At 41.0% G+C, this 19,418-nt stretch overlaps 3 protein-coding genes across 3 annotated transcripts; 2 read left to right on the top strand and 1 right to left on the bottom strand.

Moving 5' to 3' along the window:
* Positions 1 to 358: 358 nt before the first annotated feature.
* On the bottom strand, positions 359 to 7,588 carry rgra (retinal G protein coupled receptor a). Its single transcript, XM_085369226.1, has 7 exons — positions 7,216 to 7,588; positions 6,783 to 6,939; positions 6,301 to 6,422; positions 5,632 to 5,785; positions 5,417 to 5,534; positions 797 to 910; positions 359 to 508 (listed from the first exon to the last, which is right to left on the bottom strand). The coding sequence occupies exons 1-7, from the start codon at positions 7,292 to 7,294 to the stop codon at positions 365 to 367; spliced, it is 888 nt and encodes a 295-aa protein (XP_085225352.1). The 5' UTR covers positions 7,295 to 7,588; the 3' UTR covers positions 359 to 364.
* A 978-nt stretch (positions 7,589 to 8,566) lies between these two features.
* lrit1a (leucine-rich repeat, immunoglobulin-like and transmembrane domains 1a) lies at positions 8,567 to 12,626 on the top strand. Its single transcript, XM_085369225.1, has 4 exons — positions 8,567 to 8,909; positions 9,343 to 9,803; positions 10,649 to 10,954; positions 11,250 to 12,626. The coding sequence occupies exons 1-4, from the start codon at positions 8,788 to 8,790 to the stop codon at positions 12,314 to 12,316; spliced, it is 1,956 nt and encodes a 651-aa protein (XP_085225351.1). The 5' UTR covers positions 8,567 to 8,787; the 3' UTR covers positions 12,317 to 12,626.
* A 1,115-nt stretch (positions 12,627 to 13,741) lies between these two features.
* On the top strand, positions 13,742 to 16,583 carry lrit2 (leucine-rich repeat, immunoglobulin-like and transmembrane domains 2). The gene is made up of 3 exons (XM_085369382.1): positions 13,742 to 13,851; positions 14,075 to 14,865; positions 15,769 to 16,583. Exons 1-3 carry the CDS (start codon positions 13,742 to 13,744, stop codon positions 16,581 to 16,583), a joined length of 1,716 nt encoding a protein of 571 aa, XP_085225508.1.
* The last annotated feature ends 2,835 nt before the right edge of the window (positions 16,584 to 19,418 follow it).

Here is a 19,418-nt window from a genome sequence, read left to right as displayed (position 1 = left end):
GTTTAATTCTGAACTCAAAATTAAAACAAATCACATTTGAATTGAGTGACAGAGAAATTCATGTGGTTACAGAAGTAGCCAAGCCCAAAGTTTCTGCTGTTGTGTATGGAACTGTATATTATTAAACAGCACAATAAACTAATGCTGATCTCCCAAAGTCCATTAGGAGGTACTTGTTATTTCATATGTTTATTTTGTAATGTGACAATCATTTTAGAAATACAACTGCAGACACAACGGGGAGCAGAACAGGTGCAATGGCTACCACTGCTCAAGACACACAAAATGCACAGACACTCACAAACATCTATGTACCTGCGAGAAACCACAAGGACAGAATGCATGTAATTATTGCATGCTCAGTTTATTTGGACTTGTTCTCAATTTGAGGCACATCAATCTTTTCCCCGGTGATTAACTGCCAAATGCCGCCTCTGTAGTTCTCATTTCCCAGTGCGTACAGGAGGGCATTGAAGGTGGGAGTAGTCTTAGCCAGGATAGGCGCGATCTGCAGAGACAGGACCCAAATATTATGGTCAATTAGATTTTTCTTAGCAGAAATATTAGGAAATAATTTGTGTTGTTTATTCATGTTTTGGACTCTACATGGCGCTTTGCATGTCTTCTGTAACAAAGGGCAGAATTCTTTAAATTCAAGGAACAAATGTTTTATATTAAATATGTACATTTGAACTACATGCAAAAACAAGCAGCTAAGCTAAGCTGTATTTCTTTAATGCATTACTAAGTGGAGTCAGAAAAACTTTGTGCCAAAGTATGTAATGATAGTTGTTACCATTCTGAGCTTAGGTGAGACAAGGTTTGCATTCTCCACAGCAGCATAGAAAGCCAGGATCCCATAGGGCCCCCAGCAGAACAGCATAGTCTTCAGAGGAGTGTTGGGGTTGAACTGTGGAGGGGAAACAATAGGTAGTGGAGGGAGGATTAATGTGCAAAGGAATGAAAAGTGGGAAAAAGAGAGGATAAGAACAAAAATGATTAGCAAACCACAAAGAGTGAAGGTGAGAAAAAGGCTTTGTGTCATGAGGTTGTCTGCTTGGAGGCAAGTCACATGCCCTGGTGAAAACGAGTTTGTGCTAAGATCATCAATGCTAAGCTACAAAACAAAAACACTGAGTGGGTGAATGAGAGGGCAGGTCTGTGTAATCCAAGGCTGAAAGCAGACATTATTCAGTTCACACATACAAAGCAGCACTGACAAATTTACATATAGTTTTCACAATTCCTACCTATAAGTAGCTTTAGTTTTCTTAACATCGTTTCACTGACACTATATTACCTTAAAAAAAAAGATTTTTGACCTCACAGAACTGAACACTTTTGCTTACTGTGCATACAAATGTCTATTTGTCACTTTTTGGTCATTTAATTGTATAGTAACTTTTTGGGTTACTGTGTGCACAGATTGAGTTTAGATTTACTCTGTTCACAGAGCTCCACAAATGTATGCTACACATAAGAAATGATGAAAAACCGGGGTTTATGTTTGATTTAAAAGTGGGATGAAAAACATATGATTTCATTGTGAAGCACTTTGTGATATTTATCTTGAAGGATGTTTTATAAATAAATATTTACTTACTTATTTAATAGGCTATTATTACACACTCAGTTTGTACTGCCTGGGAAACAGACCGTCCATAGGGAAACCAGACAGTGAGTCCTTAAAGACCCATTGTAAAAGGAAAGTCCGAACACTTTTTTTCTAAAAAATTTAATTTGATAGCTGGGGTCGAGATAAAAAAAAGTGTTAAATTTCAGTAAAACACATTTCTGTATGCACCAAAGCAGCTTTAAAAAATTCTCCATAATGATTTCACACATTTCAAGCAGCACCCAACTAACTGGGCTACCATCACAACCAGCTGCCTCTTATAAAGACATATAAGTTCTTGTTTTGCTCCTGATTTGTGATATAGTAATCTTTTGAAAACAGGTGCCAAGCAATCAGAGTACATTAGTGATTTTCAAATATTTTGTGGGCTTTCATTTTTTGTATGAAAGCAGGTTTAAACTTTAGGCTCTATGAGGACGATGTTGGCAGTGCAATCTAGGTGAACTGCTACCAATTTGGTAGAATTGAATGAACTGACTTTCAAATGGGAACATTACATTAGCTAAACCTCTATAAACAATTTGTTTTTGAGGCCATTTTATCAAATGTGTGTTTGTGAAAGACCGTCCTACACTGAGTGTTAATGTTATCTCAGTAAAATGAGCTTGCTTCTAGGTTCATGAGGTAAATAAAATAGTTTTGTTTATAGAGGATTGTTTAATTTATCCCCAGAGAAAGATGAAGACTCCAAAATGCTCGAAATAAAGAAGTGATAACAATCAGACCAAGTCAGACAAGAATAGACAAAATTCTCTGTGTTTAATGATACTTTATCAAAATAAAGCCATATGCACTGTAGTGCTTTTGCTGGACATTAGCCTGATTTAAGCTTATAAAAATCCCATCCGTCCATCTATTTTCTGTATCACCCCTGACAGTGGGTGACACACACAGAATACACACTAGGCAGGCTGCCAGACAAATTACAGGGCTAACACAGAGCCAGCCATTCATGCTCACATCCACACCTACATCAAATTTAGACTCACCAATTAACTTAACATTCGTCTCTTTGGCCCATGGGAGGAAATCAGAGTACCCAGAGAGAACCCACAAAAGCACAGGGAGAACATGTAAACACTGCACAGTACCACAAAGTCTCTATTATTAAAGCTAAAAAGACGGAAAAAATATTGCTGACTTAAACAGGCTGTACTTTAAATAACAGCAAATATACTAAGCTTACAAAAAACTAAATAAAATTGTCCCAACAGCTATAATGGAACTATAGCTAAGAAACTGTGATCTGTCTGAGCTGTGGAAGAGTACACAAAGTCACTGTCTGTTAAATCCTGATCAGGCACTTACTGCTGTTGTGCCTGGCAGATAAATCTGTGGCTCACAAACTACTGTTTTCTGTCTTTTTCTAATACAAACAAACCAAAAGAAAAAAAACCCCTCAATGACATACGAGTCCACTTAAAGTCAAAATGTCCAAGTGTTCTAGCACCATGGTGAATCTGTGTGGTGCTGAGACTGTGAAAAGAATCTCCGAACTCCATCCACATATATCGGGGATTCCCTACATACTTATATTTAATCATCTGTAAGTAGCTGAAAAGAAACACTGACATTTGCTTATGCTTGAACCTTTCCAGAAGGGATAATGATCAGCTCTGTAAAACTGATTACACATTTACAAGATGGAGTTTTCTTTTAGATAACCCCAAATTATTTGTGACCATTTTCTCTCCTTAATTTAGGTTGTGTCACATTCCTAGGCGTTGTTCTGCTTCCAAGTTTTAATGCAGACTTTCCCCCTTTTCTAATAATTTGACTGTAAACTGTTTGATTATTACATAATTACTGTTCTCTGGTAGAAATGGACCGATCCAAATATTAGTATCGGTATTGGTCAGATACTGACGTAAATTGGATCGGATATCGGAGAGAAATAAAAAATGTAATCGATCCATTAAATATAAAAAAAAGCACCTCACAAAACTTGCGACAAGGCATAACTTGGATCATTAACCGTGGCAGCAGTATGCCTCAGGTGATAGAGCGGCTGTGTGTATAGCCTACCAATCTGGCATTTCATCTCCGAGGAAGTTATCCCAGAGAGAAGTAAAGCAAGTGTGTAAGTTCATCTCTGAATGTTTGTAAAGCATTCCCGCGTTAAGCTTTACAGCCGATATATGGAGCGACTGTCTCTTCTCTCTCCCTCCCTCTCCTGCTGCTACTTCAATCATGAAATCATGAAACTGATCAATGATCAGCTGATCGGCTTTTCTGTCGCGAGTCCATCTCTCTTGCTTGTCTATCGCTCACTTCGCGCCAGAAAGAGGAAACCAGCGGCTGAACAACAGCAGCACGTTTAAGCTTGATAAGCTGTTGTTAGAATTTATTTAATATTACTTTCTACACCAGGATCCTTTTCTACGCAGCTGACGGCTGGTAACTGTGCAGGGGCGGATCTAGCAAAGTTTAGCCAGGGGGGCCGATAGGGCATTAACAGGGAAAAGGGGGCACAAAGACATACTTTTCTTTCTTATTCTCATTTAAAATGTCCAGCTTTTAATAAATAATTATCTGAATCTTACAACCAAAGTTTTAATCTGATGTAAAATTTATAGAAGTCCATTACTGTACATAGTAACTATTAAATCTAATATACCCTAGTAAGCTATAGTACTTTTTCCTTTGGGACGATACCATCTGTGCAGTCTGCAGTTCTGTTGAAGAAAGATGTTGAATCTATTTAATTATTCTTGAAAAATAATTGATTTCTGTGCATTTTTTCCCCACACTGCATCAAATTAAAGTTGATTACATCAATTAAGCATCATGAGGTGGAGGGTGGGTGGTTCCCTATTTTTATTTTTATTTTTGCTGGGAGTTTTAGAGCCCTATTAGTTAGGTTGCTTACTCTTTAAAATACCAGAATAGGAAGGATGGAGTAGGTTTAAGTTTATTAGATTGATCAGTATTGCTGAACTATGAAATATTTTGGGTGTAGTGTATTTTTTGCATACAGGTATAACAGAATAGCTTTAGTTTTTGTTTGTTTTTAAACTTGAGTATGAACTTATACAAAAAGCAGCAAGATATTTAAAAAAACAGTTTTATTGATTAAAAAACACACTATATCAGATTCATATCGGTATCAGCAGATATCCAAATTTATGATATCGGTATTGGACATGAAAAAGTGGTATCGTGCCATCTCTATTCTCTGGTGGAGTACTGGGTGTATCTACTGGGCAGTTTGTGTTTGTAATCAAAGTGTCCCTCCAGCCAGCTCGGATGACTGTAAGCTTATGCAACACAAAGCGGGTCACCTGATTCAACCCCTCCAGAACTCCCCTAATGAACATTGTTCTTCTCACTGCACACCAGTACCCATATTCCCAGCTAAAGCCACTGATCTTCACCCTGTGGTAATGACCTACATATATCCCAGCGTAAATGCTCTTCATTCACACACTGTTTTGTGTCTCTGAATAAAGGCCACATGAGGCTATTGTGCTTATGCTAGGTTGAGGAGAATCCCTCTGATTTCTTTCAGTGGGCAACTTCAAAGCATAGAGAGCCTTTACAAGGACTACATATTTTAGAGGATTTATGCATCTGTTCTTATAAATGTCAGATTCTTTGATTTTGGAGTAATTCCCAAAATTCAGTTAAACTTGTTTGGATTTGTTCTGTATGCGTTTCTTGCTACTCCAAAGTGAATCTGGATATCAGTGCAATCTACAACACCTTTTTCCCCAGCAAAAGACATCATCTTCTAATCTTATGTTGCTAAAGTTTGTGCATAATTTAATTTACTGAACTTACTCTGGGGTTTCCTGTCTTCTTGAATTTCTGTGCAATGGATTGGTAAGAAGACATGACGACAAACACCTGGATACCCATGTTGAAGATGCTCATTGGAACCAAGTAGGACACGTAGTTTCTATGGACAGAGACACACACAGCAGGTTAAAAAAAAGTGAAAATAACATATATTTATCTTGCAAGCACTGTGCAGAAATTATGTTTGTATATGGTACCTGTCTCCCTTGCTGTAGTCCAGTGTGCAGCAAGTCCTGAGGGGCTCGTAGTCGTACTCTCCCCAGCCAATGAGGGGCATGGCGGACCAGAAGGCAGTGAACAGCCACACAAACACAGCCAGAGTGATGGCACTGCTCCACTGCAGCTTTGTCCCTGGGAAGAACAATATTCTTTATGACTAGTCTAAACACCAGCAACACAATGAATGCATACTCAAGTAGGCTACTGATTTTGTTTCTGTTTTAAATGTCACACTGCTGCTAAGAAACAAATGTGCATTCTTAGCTAAACTAATATCTTAACTAGAGCTGCTTGTTTGCAACAGTTATAACAGAGTTAACAACAGTGTAATAAACCCTGCACTAACCAAGGGACATTTGAGTTGAGTCATTTCCTCTTGCCCATGTACCCTGGTAATGATGTTTAAAAATAAGGTGTAGGACTTATTGTTAACACTCAAGCCTTCCAGGTTGCAGTTTTAGTACAGAGGTGTCAGCCTGTGTTATAGCAACTGTTCAGGTTGCTATTTATTTGCATATTGTCTCATTATTTTGTCTGTAGAAAATTTAAAGACAGCAGTGTACTTGGCTGATTTATGTGCACATTTGTGCAACATAGGAGAGGAAAAGTTGACTGCATTTGGTATCATCAGCCAGATATTGACTTACTGGTGCAGTACTGGTGATATCTGTCCCAGGCAACAGCAGCTACAAAGTGGATGCTGGCAAGAGCTGTCATGAAGCCCTGGAAACCATGAGTCTGGCATCCATCAGAGCCATAAGGCCAATACCTAAAGACAGAGGATGTATTCAAAGTTGACTGACACAAGAAACCCCTTAAGCACCAATTTTAGTAAAATACATAAACAAATCACTAGTATAACATTTAATCCATGAACTGGTGAACACTGAGAGCAACGTGTCTCATTTCCTGATTGCAGTTTGAATATGCTCTGTACTGACCCTCTTCACTGTACAGCCTTAATTGGACCACTCTACATCGATTATACAGCTCTGTACAGATGATTCGTCACAACAGGTGGCCAGCAGTAGCCTATTGTCACCGGCATTATTTTCTCATTACATTTCATCCCACCCACATGCGGATGGACCTCGATGTCCATTATGAAAGGGGTGGTTACATCACTCACCTCAGAAAGCTGGAGAAAGCGGCGATCGTGGCGTTCATGGAGATGCCAATATCAGCCATTGCTAAACTGAATACTAGGAAATTGCTGGGAGTCCTCAGTTCTCTCACTTTGAGGAAAGCAAGCATTGTGACCGCATTTAGAAAGAAGCCCAGCAGACCTTTGGGGAAGGGGAACAAAAAACGCACACAATGCAAATCAGCGCGCACAGCGATGCTTACTGCGAAATAGCTCACACCTCAGGCGAAATTCGTCGCATTCATTTTTATTTTATTTTATTTTGTTTTTAGACCATAAGTAAGCATTATTTTGCAAGTTTACAGAGAAACGGGTCCGTGTCAGTGACCGGGAGGAGACATGTCCTGGCGTAGGTTAATGGCAAACACAGCAGGCAAAGTCCTCGTAGTATTTGGCTGAATTCCAAGACATAACTTACCCTCCACAAGCAGACAAGATCCCAGGGAAAACACATCAAACTCGGAGAAGCCCTCCGGTAAAGGGTACGAAGAAACCATCCTGAAGCCTGGTTTGACACACCAAAGTGCTGCTGTCACAGACTCCTCTCGTTCCGCTTGTTTACGATGCCCGTCGGTGTGACCGAAGAGAGCCGGCTTTTAAAGGGGCATTTCACGTGAATGCTTGCAGTTTATTATGTAAAGCCTCTCTGTCGCCCCAATCCGCGCAGGAATGTCTTAATGAACGCGGAACGTAACCCTTAATGCGCATTTACGCGCCGCAACAATAAAGCCTTCTATTAATTGCACAACAAGCCTTTGTGTTGTGGTGTCCCGGTGAGGATGCAGCGGCTGCTGAAGTTAAACGACGAGACTCGGGTTTGACCGAGTCCACAGCCGTGTATATACACAGGTTTGCTTCATGGAGGCACAACAAGTGTTTGCAAAACAATGCCCCTGCCAATCAGAACCACACCTGCATTCCCCATGCATCAGTGTTTAGATTTAAAACTGAAAAGCCTAAAAAGTACAACTGAAGCCATAATACTAAAAATACACAGTGATAAATGTCTGTGGGCATTTGCTATTATCTGCATTCATACACATTATTCAAAATTAAGATTAAGATTAAGACTACCGTTTTCACACCAGTGCTTTGCAGCCTGTGTGTGCAATGTGTTGCAATTCAGTAAAGCTATCTTAACCAATTATTTATTGGAAGCACTCTACAGCGGAGCCATGCCAGTGCTGCTGTTCTGTATCTCTGTTTATAATTTTTTGTTCTTGTGTGCAAAGAATCAAAGATTTTGATCAACAGACTGACATCAAGTGGTTAAATCAGCTGTGCAAGGTGCCTAAAATGATAGAGGATAAAAACAAAAACTGGACCAGCATAAAAAACAAACAAACAATATAGCACACAGTGGGTTTGTGTGCTTCAAGACAAAAACTTGTGAACACTAACAGTCAAGTTCAGATTTTTCTTTATTGATCAACATTTGTGGAAATTACATGAAATCATGCTATTGTCCCTAGACTTCTGTGGATTCCTCAGGTTTCAATATAGGGAGAGGGGACAGAGATCTCTCCAAGTCTCATAAGGATCAAGAATCTGGATAAATTCAGATGGTAATGTAAAAAAAACGTGCTACTTACTGAAAAAACTCATAATGATTAACAGTCACGGCAGGGCTCAAATAAACATGCTACATTTGAGGCAAAGAAAAAAAAGCAAACATCACAGTGGATTATGACCATTTCGGAAGTGTTTTTCTGTGGTAATAAATAGGGACGTCTCTGCGCAGCCTATCCGATTCCGGGAGGCAATACGCATCCAGATGAAACGAACGCCAGCCTTTTCGCTAATCCTTGTCTATCCTTTTTTATCTCGGGACTCATAGTAGTCTGATCACTATGGGGCAGCGAAGCGGTGGGACAGCGCCGTACGGATGACATTCCTGTAAATGAAAGAGAAAAAAAAAAGTCTGATTGACTTCAGTGGGCGCAAAGTGGGCGCATGTAGGCAAATTGCGTATGCATAAAAGTTGGCCAAAATGTTCCTCGTCCTGCTGCTGGGGCTCTACGTGGCCACGGGTCAACTTTTTTCCCCAGTGAGCGCCTGCCCTTCGCAGTGCAGCTGCTTTTACCACAACCTGAGTGATGGATCAAAGGCGAGGTAAGTTGGATGCCCAAAGTGAAATGAATGTATCTTGTGTGGTATTTTTTGTGTGTTTGTTTCTTTGTTTTGTTTTATTTGTTTTTTTGCACAGTGATGCATTTTGTCATCATATGAGGACAGATGTTTGCACAGAGGTGAACACGTGTACAAAAGATAATTCAGGGAGTGCATGCCGCTCCAATTTTATTTAATGCGGGATTATCTTTCAAAGGCACTTTCAGGCTTTCATCTATGCTTTTTTGTGTTTTGGTAGGACGGGGAATAAGTTTTAAAAAAAAAAAATCATTATCCACATAACTTTTGCTGCTTGTGAACTTTTGAATACACATTTGTTGTCATTAATTGTCGATTTAGTTTAAAGTTTTAGTGATTCGTAAACTATGCACAAATGCAATTTGTGAAGTTAACTCAAATATTTTCCGACTTTTAGGAGCGTGATTTGCAATGATCCCGATATATCTCTCGTGCCTGTCGGGTTTCCTATTGACACCTCCAAGCTGCGGATTGAGAAGACATCCATCCAGCAGATACCCAGCGAAGCCTTCAACTACCTCTCCAGTTTGGAATTCTTGTGGATGTCCTTTAACACGCTGTCCGCCTTGAACCCGGACAGTTTCCGGGGGCTTTATAACCTGGAAGAGCTTCGGCTGGACGGGAATGCCCTTACCGCCTTTCCTTGGGAATCTCTCATGGATATGCCCAGCCTCAGACTTCTCGATTTGCACAACAACCAGCTCACTTCCCTGCCCGCGGAGGCCACCACGTACATCAAGAACCTCACCTACTTGGATCTGTCCAGCAACAGTCTGGTGACCCTACCTGCAGAAGTGCTGTCCAATTGGCTGGCTGCAAAGCCTGCACAAGGGCCAGACAGCTCCAAGATGATACTCGGTGAGAGGCAGTGCTCATCCTAACATCAAGTCTCCATTTAAATCCTTTAAAGTGCATTTTAGGTGCATTGTTTTCTTCTGAGCTTAATGAAAGTGTGCTAACTTTTTGCAAAGCAACTTTTTTTAAAAATTTTTTTAAAAAGCATCTTAAGCTTACATAAGCAATATATAATTTGACAACAACAGCTGTTTCTGGTGAGTAAAAACATATTGTATAAAAAGTAACATTGGAAAAAAGTAACATCTTGTCTTTAATATGAAGGTAACAATTTCAATAATAATTTCTGAAGCTCTTATAATATTTGATATTTCATCTTTAGATTCCATATTTAATAACTAATATTAACAGGCTGTATATTGACATCTATTACATGCTTTTAGAGTGTAACATAGCAGATTTAAGATGCTTTTGTTTAAAACATTATCTCTTATAATGGGTGGATTTAAGTTACATTTTATTAAAGAAAAGAAAAAAGAAAAACACAGTTCAAATTGTATATATATAAAAATACACACAACTCTATGCACTCTGTTGGTGGAGGTGTTGTGATCAACAACGAGTCTTCTTATAATCTTCTTGTAGGGAGTGTGAAATGACAGCAAAGTTTGATCTTGATCTCTAGTCAATTTTCACCATCATCATCATCATCATCATCATCATCATCATCATCATCATCATCATTGCCATAGTCATGGCCATGATGTAGTTTATGAATTAAATATTAATCCTCTTACAGGATTAACATCCCTACATCCACACCAACCATCTGTAGGCTGGTCTATCACTTCGTCCACAGCTGGACACTTGTCTTCCTCCTGTAGCCTCACTTGTACCCTTGCCCTTAGGTCTCCATGACAACCCCTGGGTGTGTGACTGCCGGCTCTATGACCTGGTCCAGTTCCAGAAGTCTCCGACTCTTTCAGTGGCTTTCATCGACACGAGACTTCGATGTTCAGCTCCGGAGAGCGTGTCGGGGGTCCTGTTCAGCGACGCAGAGCTTCGCCGCTGTCAGCTTCCACGTATCCACACAGCTGTGGCACGAGTAAGGAGCGCTGTTGGAAACAATGTGCTGCTCCGGTGTGGGACCATTGGCGTCCCCATCCCAGACTTGACATGGCGCAGGGCAGATGGACGAGCCCTCAATGGAACAGGTGAGTCAGCAGCTATTTGGATAGATGAGATAAGATGATTTTGTGTGCTCTGTATTGCTGCTGTTAATTAAATAGAGAGCCACGAGTGGAGTTAGTAAGTCTGAGTGACATCTATTGCCAACACAGTGAGTTACGCAACACTGATCATCAATGCAACATTGTGTAATCACCAGCTTGTTGTCTCTTTTCACATTTGTCAAAGGGGACGTCTCCGGTGTCAAATTACTTTATTTTTTTTTAAATCGTTCTTCTGTTGTTATTTTATAACTGTGTTATTCCATCTCTGCCACTACAGTCCAGCAGGAAACCTCAAAGGAAGGAATCACCTGGTCAGTCCTCAGTGTACCAGCAGTGTCCTACCGTGATTCAGGTAAATTCATCTGCAAGGCCACTAACTACGCAGGGAATGCAGAGGCTGTCATTTCCCTCGTTGTCTCCAACTCGCCAAAACCAGAGGGGAACCAAACCAACAATGACAAGAAGCCCAAAATCAAAAAACCAAACCAAATGGGCAAAGCTGCCTACCAGGAGAAACTGGTGGCCAGATATGTGGCTCCAACCTCTGCTCCTTCATCCTTGCCGGCCCTGGATCCTGGCCTCCTGCCTGGTGTTGGGCCTGATCCTGGACTATCCAGTTACAGCCTGACTGAAGGAGCCACCCCAGGGCCTGCCACCTCCCCCAACTCAGATGCACTGCTGGATCTGGAAAAGACTAATCTAAGTAACTTGGCAGCTAACGCCTCATCGTTACAGCATGACCCGGACAGAGTGGTCCGCTCAGTAAAAGTTGTAGGGGACACAGACAATACAATTTCTCTAAACTGGAGAGCCCCTAAAGCCAAAAACACAACAGCATTTAGTGTGCTCTATGCAGTGTTTGGAGAGAGGGACATGAGAAAGATCAATGTTGGAGCTGGGCAGAACCGTGTAACCATCGATGGTTTGGTGCCCAGGACCAAGTACATTGCTTGTGTGTGTGTGAAGGGTCTGATCCCCAAGAAGGAGCAGTGTGTCATATTCTCCACTGATGAAGCAGCTAGTGCTACTGGTACCCAGAAGCTGATTAATGTTATTGTGATCACAGTGGCCTGTATCATTGCAGTCCCGCTCACTGTTATTGTATGCTGCGGGGCGCTGAAGAGACGCATTCAGAAGTACTGGGGAAAGAAATCAAAAGACATCCAAGATTCATATGTTACATTTGAAACACTCTCACCCGGCACAAAGGCCAAAGGGCTCGAGGGTGAGTATTTGAACAGACTGAATCCCGAGGAGTCCAACCGGCTGCTGTCAGCCCGCTCCAGCCTGGACTCCGAGGCCACAGCTAAAATAGAGGGACAGCCTAATGAGTACTTCTGCTGACGTCATGCTCCAGCTCCGGCTCCTGCTCCACGTCATCTTCCCCGCACTCACCCACACTCACGTCACAGTCCAAACCCCAAAACTCGTTCACATGCCCACCGGCACCCTCATCCCCATCTCAACCCACATCCGTATCCCCAGCATTACCCATATTCTTCCCCTCAGCAGCATCCTGACGTCAGTCCCCCTGTAACGCGTTCCCATACACCCCCTCCCATCCCTCCTCGCTGGATAATGCCACCAACTCCACCGCCACAGAGAGCCAACTTCTATCAACGGACTTTTGCACGCTGCACAATAATGGAAATATCAGTTTAAAGAATTTGGGAAACTGCGTAGATCTGGAAAATTTCATGTTTCTTGCAGATGTAGTGAAACTCACTGGACTGTTACACGCATATTCATCCATTAATATTAAACTGCAAGCGCGCTCATGCTTTTATGTCTAAAAGAATGTTTTTTATCACTAAGCCTGTAAGAAGAAAACATGATGCATGAAGTGAAAGAGCACAGCAAACACTAAAGTTTTATTCCACCTCACGTGCACGGCCCAGCGAAGAAACCTCTCCAATCCAATTTAATTTAAAGGGAAGTCAATGGTAGACAATCCATTGTTTATATCATATATGTATGTGTATGATTTGTAAATACTTTATCAGATTATGTACACATATACATATGCAGTTAATTCTGTGCCTCTGTATATATCTGTCATATGTTCTGAGAGAAGATATACACATAGGCATGGTTCATTTCTCTGGTGAATGGAGAGAAGCTGGAGCTGGAGAGAAGTACTGAAGGACTGAACTATGACACGATGTAAATAGGGTGGAGATGGTGCAAAAAGGAAATGTTAAATCATTTATATTCCCCCAATGAGGCACATACTTAAAATCTTTCCATGTGACTATTTTGTGCCACCTAGAGGCATCATTACCCCATTAAAAGTGGATCTGTTCGTTCCAATGATACTTACCTATTTGAATATAGTTAAATAAACTTTTATACTGCATGTACTTGAGTGATATTGTGTGTTCTTATAACTCTACTTCACCTCACAATAATAATCAGTCTCCATACTTTGGTTCTGAGATACTATGGGTCTCTGTAATCTTCACTTACAAAGTTCATTAAAAAATATTTTGTTTATATATCTGCATATTTAATCTCTTGGACAATATCAAACTTTGAACTATTTATAGTTTACTAATCAGAATATAGAGCTATCTAAAAGGCACAGTGGGTCAGACCTAGTGACACTAAGTGTTAATCGTGCGTGTCTTGCCCAAGATTTAAATGTCACTTCTTCCTGCACTGTACGTCAGGGATTAAGCTTAATAGGCTTCTCTGGTCTGCCGCACTCGGCATGTCTGGAGCACGAATGTAGCCCTCAAATTCAGGATCTTTTTTTTTTTTTTGTGGACTATGGACATAATTTGTTACCTGCTTGTTATAGCTTTAATAAACATTCAGGCTTGTGAAACTTTTTCTCAGTGTTTACGCGGGTGCAGCTGTGTAGAAGACCGACATGGAAGGTAAGAACTGGTTTCAAGTAGTTCAGTCCTCCTGGCGATTTCTGTTTTATTTATATGTCTGTGGGTGTATACGAGTCAGTGATACAGAATATAGTTATAATACATAGTTATATAGTTATTTGCCTCCAGAAGGTAACATTTGTTTTTTGACGGATCCTAGCAGTCAGTCAGATATTACAATAAATAATAACATCATCATATAAACTCTTTCTTTTAATCTTAGGTCATTAATATGTATGGAGGAGAGAGCATTTGGGGCTATACCACAAGACCTTCCACATGAGTTGACAAAAATACGAATTGAAAAGTCTCAGTTTACTGAAATACCCAGAGGGGCTTTCTCAAAAACGTTGACATTGGAGAACTTGTGGTTGAACTTTAATGAAATCACACTGATAAACTCAAAGGGTCTGGAGGGTTTGAGGAACTTAACCGAGCTCCGTTTGCAAGGCAATAAGCTACGTTCAGTACCATGGACAGCATTCGAGGACACGCCGGCTCTCAAGATCCTGGATCTGAAGCACAACCAGCTGGACGTTCTACCGGAGCATGCGTTAAGGTTTTTGCCAGGTCTGACTTACTTAGACTTATCCTTCAATCGTCTTACGGTGATATCGAAGGAGGTCTTCCAAAACTGGCCTCTCTACCAAAAATTACAGAACATGGAGGAGCGGGAGGCGACAACATCTGGGCCAAACGTCGTCCTGGCACTCCACGACAATGCCTGGCTCTGCGATTGTCGCCTAAAGGGCTTCGTGGAGTTCATAAGGTCTCTGAGCCCTCCGATTATATTGATGAACTCCTACTTGACTTGCTCAGGGCCGGACTTTAGGGCGGGCAAGTTCTTCCATGAGATAGAGCTACAGGCATGCATGAAGCCCGAAGTCAGCACCCAATCAGCCAACATCAGCCTGCCACAGGGCGCCAACGTCACCCTGCAATGTATCGCCAAAGCAAGGCCTGACCCTTCAGTGTGGTGGACATATGGTCTGAAGATAATCAGAGGATTTCATGGTAAGAGTGTGGTGACCATAGTGTGTAATAAACTACTGCAAATCTGATACTTAAACACACATTTCAATGGTGGTGCAGCAAACCTTTATTAAGATCAAGAGGATTAAAACTCAATGTATGCACATGGTGATGTAAGCACCACCAATCTCCCAATCTGCACAACACTGTCAGTGTTGATTAAGAGTCTACACTGCTGTCCATCTTGTTTGGCCACCTTGTAATTAAATAAACCGGCATGTCATTAGACTTAACTTGCTGAGAGGAGTGCTTACTGCAGATCAATCAAACAACATGCAAACTCATAATAATCACACTACTGCCCCCATTGCTATTCCACCACTATTTCTGCTGCTGACATTCATCTGTCTTAGCTCATAAGAAATATTCTCAAACATTATAACAATATTGAGCCATGCAAGTATAATAACTACAGTCTACAATGTGAGATCACAGGAGAATAATTATTATTTTAAACCTTCGATTTTGTGGATGAAGCAAAACAAACCATCCTCTATTTTGACTTGAGAACAACAAAATTGTTCAAGTTGCAAAATTCTTGGGATTTGTTATAGATGGAAATATAGTGCAGGTTACAGTAAATTGAACTTTTTAGCTCCTATCAGGGTAATGATCACTTCAGCTTAGGTTTGCACAATATATAATGAACATTAGTTGTTATTTTACTGTTTAACTGTTTAAAACAAAAAACAGACAATGTGTATCTATGACTGTCTAATAAAGTACAGGACTCTTTAATTCTATGTATGTTTGTGGAAGATCAGTTGCAGGACACTTTTGTTTAGTCTTTTTATTTAATTTTATTTAATGTTCTTTAATTTTTAAAAATATTTTACTCTGTAAGCTTGTTGTTCCCATAAAATAACAGCCCTAATGTCATCCCAGAATCTCAAGAAAGAGTGGATGATGACACCATCAGATCCCTCCTGGTGATCCCCTCTGTCCATGCAGCTGATCATGGTGTCTACACTTGCATCGCTGTCAACTTCATTGGAAACTCCTCCGTCAGCATCTTTCTAGAGGTGCGCTCTGCAGGAAGCTCCCAGTCTTCACTCCTCCCAGCTGTACCGCGGGCTGGTGATGAAAATGTCTACATCGACATCCGCATCGCCAAGCAAACAATACGGGGTATCTCCATTGAGTGGTTCGCTGCCCTAGAACGTCCCACTGAAACCTGGTTCACGATCCACTTTGGTCGTGCAGATGCTGATAAAAAAGAAATAATCTACATTGGACCTGGGATTAATTCTTACTCCATCTCGGACCTGATGCCTGCAACTAAATATGAAATTTGTGTAACCCTCAAGAATCACGCACCACGCCCAGAACAGTGCATCATCTTTGTAACAGGAAGTGACATCACTGAGATGGAACAGAGGGAGAAGCTGATACATATAGTAGTGATAGTTTTAGCCATGGTGCTGGCAGTGCCTGTAGGCATGTATGCATGCACCACTGACACCAGGTTGGCCTGTTTGGATGGTATAATGGAGAGCTGGAAGAACCGAAGGAGAGACAGAGGCTCAGCAGGAGGCATGGAAAGGGAGAGGCAGGGTACCTTCGACAGTCTGCAGGCCGCCAGTGATGAGGGCCTGGTTAATAAAGGTTCCAGTGAAGACAGGAAGGTGAGGAGGAGGTCAGAGGACAGACTGAATAAGGCCAAAGCTGACCACAGCAGACTCACAGCTGAACTATATTAAAAAACCCTCAGTTAAAACAACAACAGAAAACATGGCAGTGACATTGTTATAGAACAATGTCTTACTTTCTATTTTTGGAATAAATAATAGAAATACTAGCTCTACTATACTGTGAAAAAGTCTTGAGCCACCCGTTATTTCTCGATATTTGGCTTGTTTTTTGAATGTTTTTTTTGTGTGTTAAGCCACCTAACACTGACCTGAATCAGACATACATAATAAAGACACTTGTGCCTACACATAACAAACAACTTAGTAACAAACCTATTTTAAATTCTATCTTTAGGCACTTTGTTTCGAACAGCCTGTTGCAAAAACAGATCATTTCCCCCCATTTCTTTAGTCTATGAAAAAAGCCAAAGCTAACACAGTTGGATAGACATAAAAAATATGTTTGCTTCAACAAGGTGAGTTTCAAAGTGCTATTAGTTGAAAACGTCTAGGCATGCTGTGCAGTATATGCTTTAAAAGAAAAGAAAAGACCTGACACATGCCCTGAGTGAGGCATTGGGCCCTTCAGTCGATCAGTCGATGGATCAGCAGATCTAGAGCCCAGACCTCAAATTTTTGAAGAGAACAGAGAACAGAACAAAAGGCAGCCAACATCCAAAGAAGACTGCTAAATTAAATTACAAGAAAGCTTGTCTCATAGAGTTAAAGATGCGTTGAAAAGTATAGGTTTTTATTGACTTTAAAGCTTGTTAGAACTCTACAAACTCTGTTTTTGTCTTATATACTATAATTCTAAAAATTTGGGCACGTTTTAAAAGAATTGTTGCACTTTTTTCCCTTTATCCTAGCAAAACATGCAGAAATGAGGAGTGGCTCAAGATCCAGTGCTGTTAGGCTTATATTACTACAATATTCAGGGGAATGATCATATTTTCTGCCTTGCTTTAAATCTCATCTCTTCCTCTGTTCTAGGCCGAGGAGGTTGTTGCAAAGATGTGAACGATGGCCGTTATGTCAAGGATTTGCACCAGGGTAGAGGCTGTGCTGAAGTTGATTTTTTTCAGACTGAAGTATAATGCATCTCTCTTGTTATCACAATGCAGCATTTTTAACTATCAGTAATAATTCATTTTATAAATATTTGAAACAGAAAAGAAAAAGCCTTTGCCATTGATTTCAATCAGAACGATATCAAATGACTTTCTAAAGAAGACTTTTTTCCAGCTTCTCCAATGATGGATATTAGCTTCTTTATCAACTATTATGTGTTAGCACTTAAGCATTATTCTATGGATTTACATGCGTGTTAATTTTACCTCATTTTCTTCTTGTCATGTCAAAAGTGTAAGTTAGGATGGATTTTTAATTAGAAAAACAGATGGTTATTATATGAAAAAACCTCACACCTTGTAAATAGAAAATGTTCTAGTTACATTTTTTGTATGGTAGTGCATATATACCTCAACATGTTTCATGTGTGCAGACTAAAGTGGTTGTTTTACTACATTTTCTATAAATTCTACAAAGGTTTTACATAAAGCAAGCACATATGCAGAATTAGTGTCAGTTACTATAGATTCTTACAAATACCCAGCAGAAAATATATTTTGCTTTAAAACATACTCGCCAATGTCCGTTCTCTGGCAAACAAAATGGATGAGATACGGCTCTCCATCACTAACAACAGACGGATTATGGACTCAAATGTCATGTTTTTCACCGAAACATGGCTGAACAACAGCTGCCCGGACAATGCTATCGAGTTAGCAGGACGCCACACACACCGAGCCGACAGGCTAGCAGATGACTCCGGCAAGACCAGAGGTGGAGGTTTGTGCATTTATATTAACAATGCTTGGTGCATGAACTCCACTACTACTGAGAGTCACTGCTCACCTAATGCGGAGTTTTTAATGGTCAAATGCAGACCTTATTATCTCCCCAGAGAATTCACTTCGATCATACTCACTGCCGTGTATATACCCCCCGACGCTAATGCTAGGTTGGCCATGAAAGAACTTTCTGCAGCCATTAACAAACACCAGAATAAACACCCCGAGGCTGCTTTTATTGTTGCTGGCGACTTCAACCACACCAACTTAAAGACAGTCCTCCCCAGATTCCACCAACATGTCTCCTGCCACACCAGAGGAGACAAGACTTTAGACCATGTGTATTCCAACCTGGCTGGAGCCTACAAAGCCACACCCCTCCCCCACATTGGACAATCGGACCATCTCTCCCTGTTCCTCACACCTAGGTATTCACCACTCATCCAACGTGTGAAACCTGCTGTGAGGACAATTAAAGTGTGGCCAGAGGGGACAGACGCAGTGCTCCAGGACAGATTTAAAAACACAGACTGGAATATGTTCACCCACACAGACCTGGACCAGTACGCCTCATCTGTACTGGATTACATCTCCAAAACCACAGACAGTGTCACCACCCAGAAACGGATCACCATGTACCCCAACCAGAAGCCTTGGATGAACTGGGATGTTCGTCTCCTCCTGAAGGCCCGCAACACTGCCTTTAGGTCAGGAGATGCACACGCCTACAGTACAGCCAGGGCTAATCTAAAGAAGGGCATCAAAAAAGCCAAACACCATTACAAAAAGAAGGTAGAAGAACACTTCTCCAACTCCAACCCCCGACGCATGTGGCAAGGACTCCAGACCATTACAGACTACAGGACCACCAAACCCTCCCCCGCATCCTCTGATGTCTCCTTCCTCAACGAGCTCAACAACTTTTATGCTCGTTTGAGCGAGGGAACCCCACAACCACAACCAAAGCAGACATGACGCCAGACCACCAACCTATGACTCTCTCCCCCACCGATGTAGGAGCGGTGCTGAGCAGGATCAATGTCCACAAGGC

Source organism: Diplotaxodon limnothrissa, linkage group LG13, assembly GCF_057381915.1.
Source record: "Diplotaxodon limnothrissa isolate DT_005_m linkage group LG13, D_limnothrissa_male_GT1.1, whole genome shotgun sequence".
NCBI classification, from domain to species: domain Eukaryota; kingdom Metazoa; phylum Chordata; class Actinopteri; order Cichliformes; family Cichlidae; genus Diplotaxodon; species Diplotaxodon limnothrissa.
This window is presented reverse-complemented; position numbering and strand designations above follow the sequence as displayed.

Bases quoted from the DNA above. Each gene is read 5' to 3' on its own strand.
- rgra (XM_085369226.1), bottom strand. From the start codon at position 7,294: ATGGTTTCTTCGTACCCTTTACCGGAGGGCTTCTCCGAGTTTGATGTG. The intron at 5,535-5,631 runs GTACCATATACA...CTCTGTCCATAG, and splicing joins GACTACAGCAAGGGAGACAG to AAACTACGTGTCCTACTTGG. The intron at 509-796 runs GTAACAACTATC...CTGTCTCTGCAG, and splicing joins TCTCACCTAAGCTCAGAATG to ATCGCGCCTATCCTGGCTAA.
- lrit1a (XM_085369225.1), top strand. From the start codon at position 8,788: ATGTTCCTCGTCCTGCTGCTGGGGCTCTACGTGGCCACGGGTCAACTT. The intron at 8,910-9,342 runs GTAAGTTGGATG...TCCGACTTTTAG, and splicing joins AGTGATGGATCAAAGGCGAG to GAGCGTGATTTGCAATGATC. The intron at 10,955-11,249 runs GTGAGTCAGCAG...CTGCCACTACAG, and splicing joins ACGAGCCCTCAATGGAACAG to TCCAGCAGGAAACCTCAAAG.
- lrit2 (XM_085369382.1), top strand. From the start codon at position 13,742: ATGGACATAATTTGTTACCTGCTTGTTATAGCTTTAATAAACATTCAG. The intron at 13,852-14,074 runs GTAAGAACTGGT...TTTTAATCTTAG, and splicing joins GTAGAAGACCGACATGGAAG to GTCATTAATATGTATGGAGG. The intron at 14,866-15,768 runs GTAAGAGTGTGG...ATGTCATCCCAG, and splicing joins GATAATCAGAGGATTTCATG to AATCTCAAGAAAGAGTGGAT.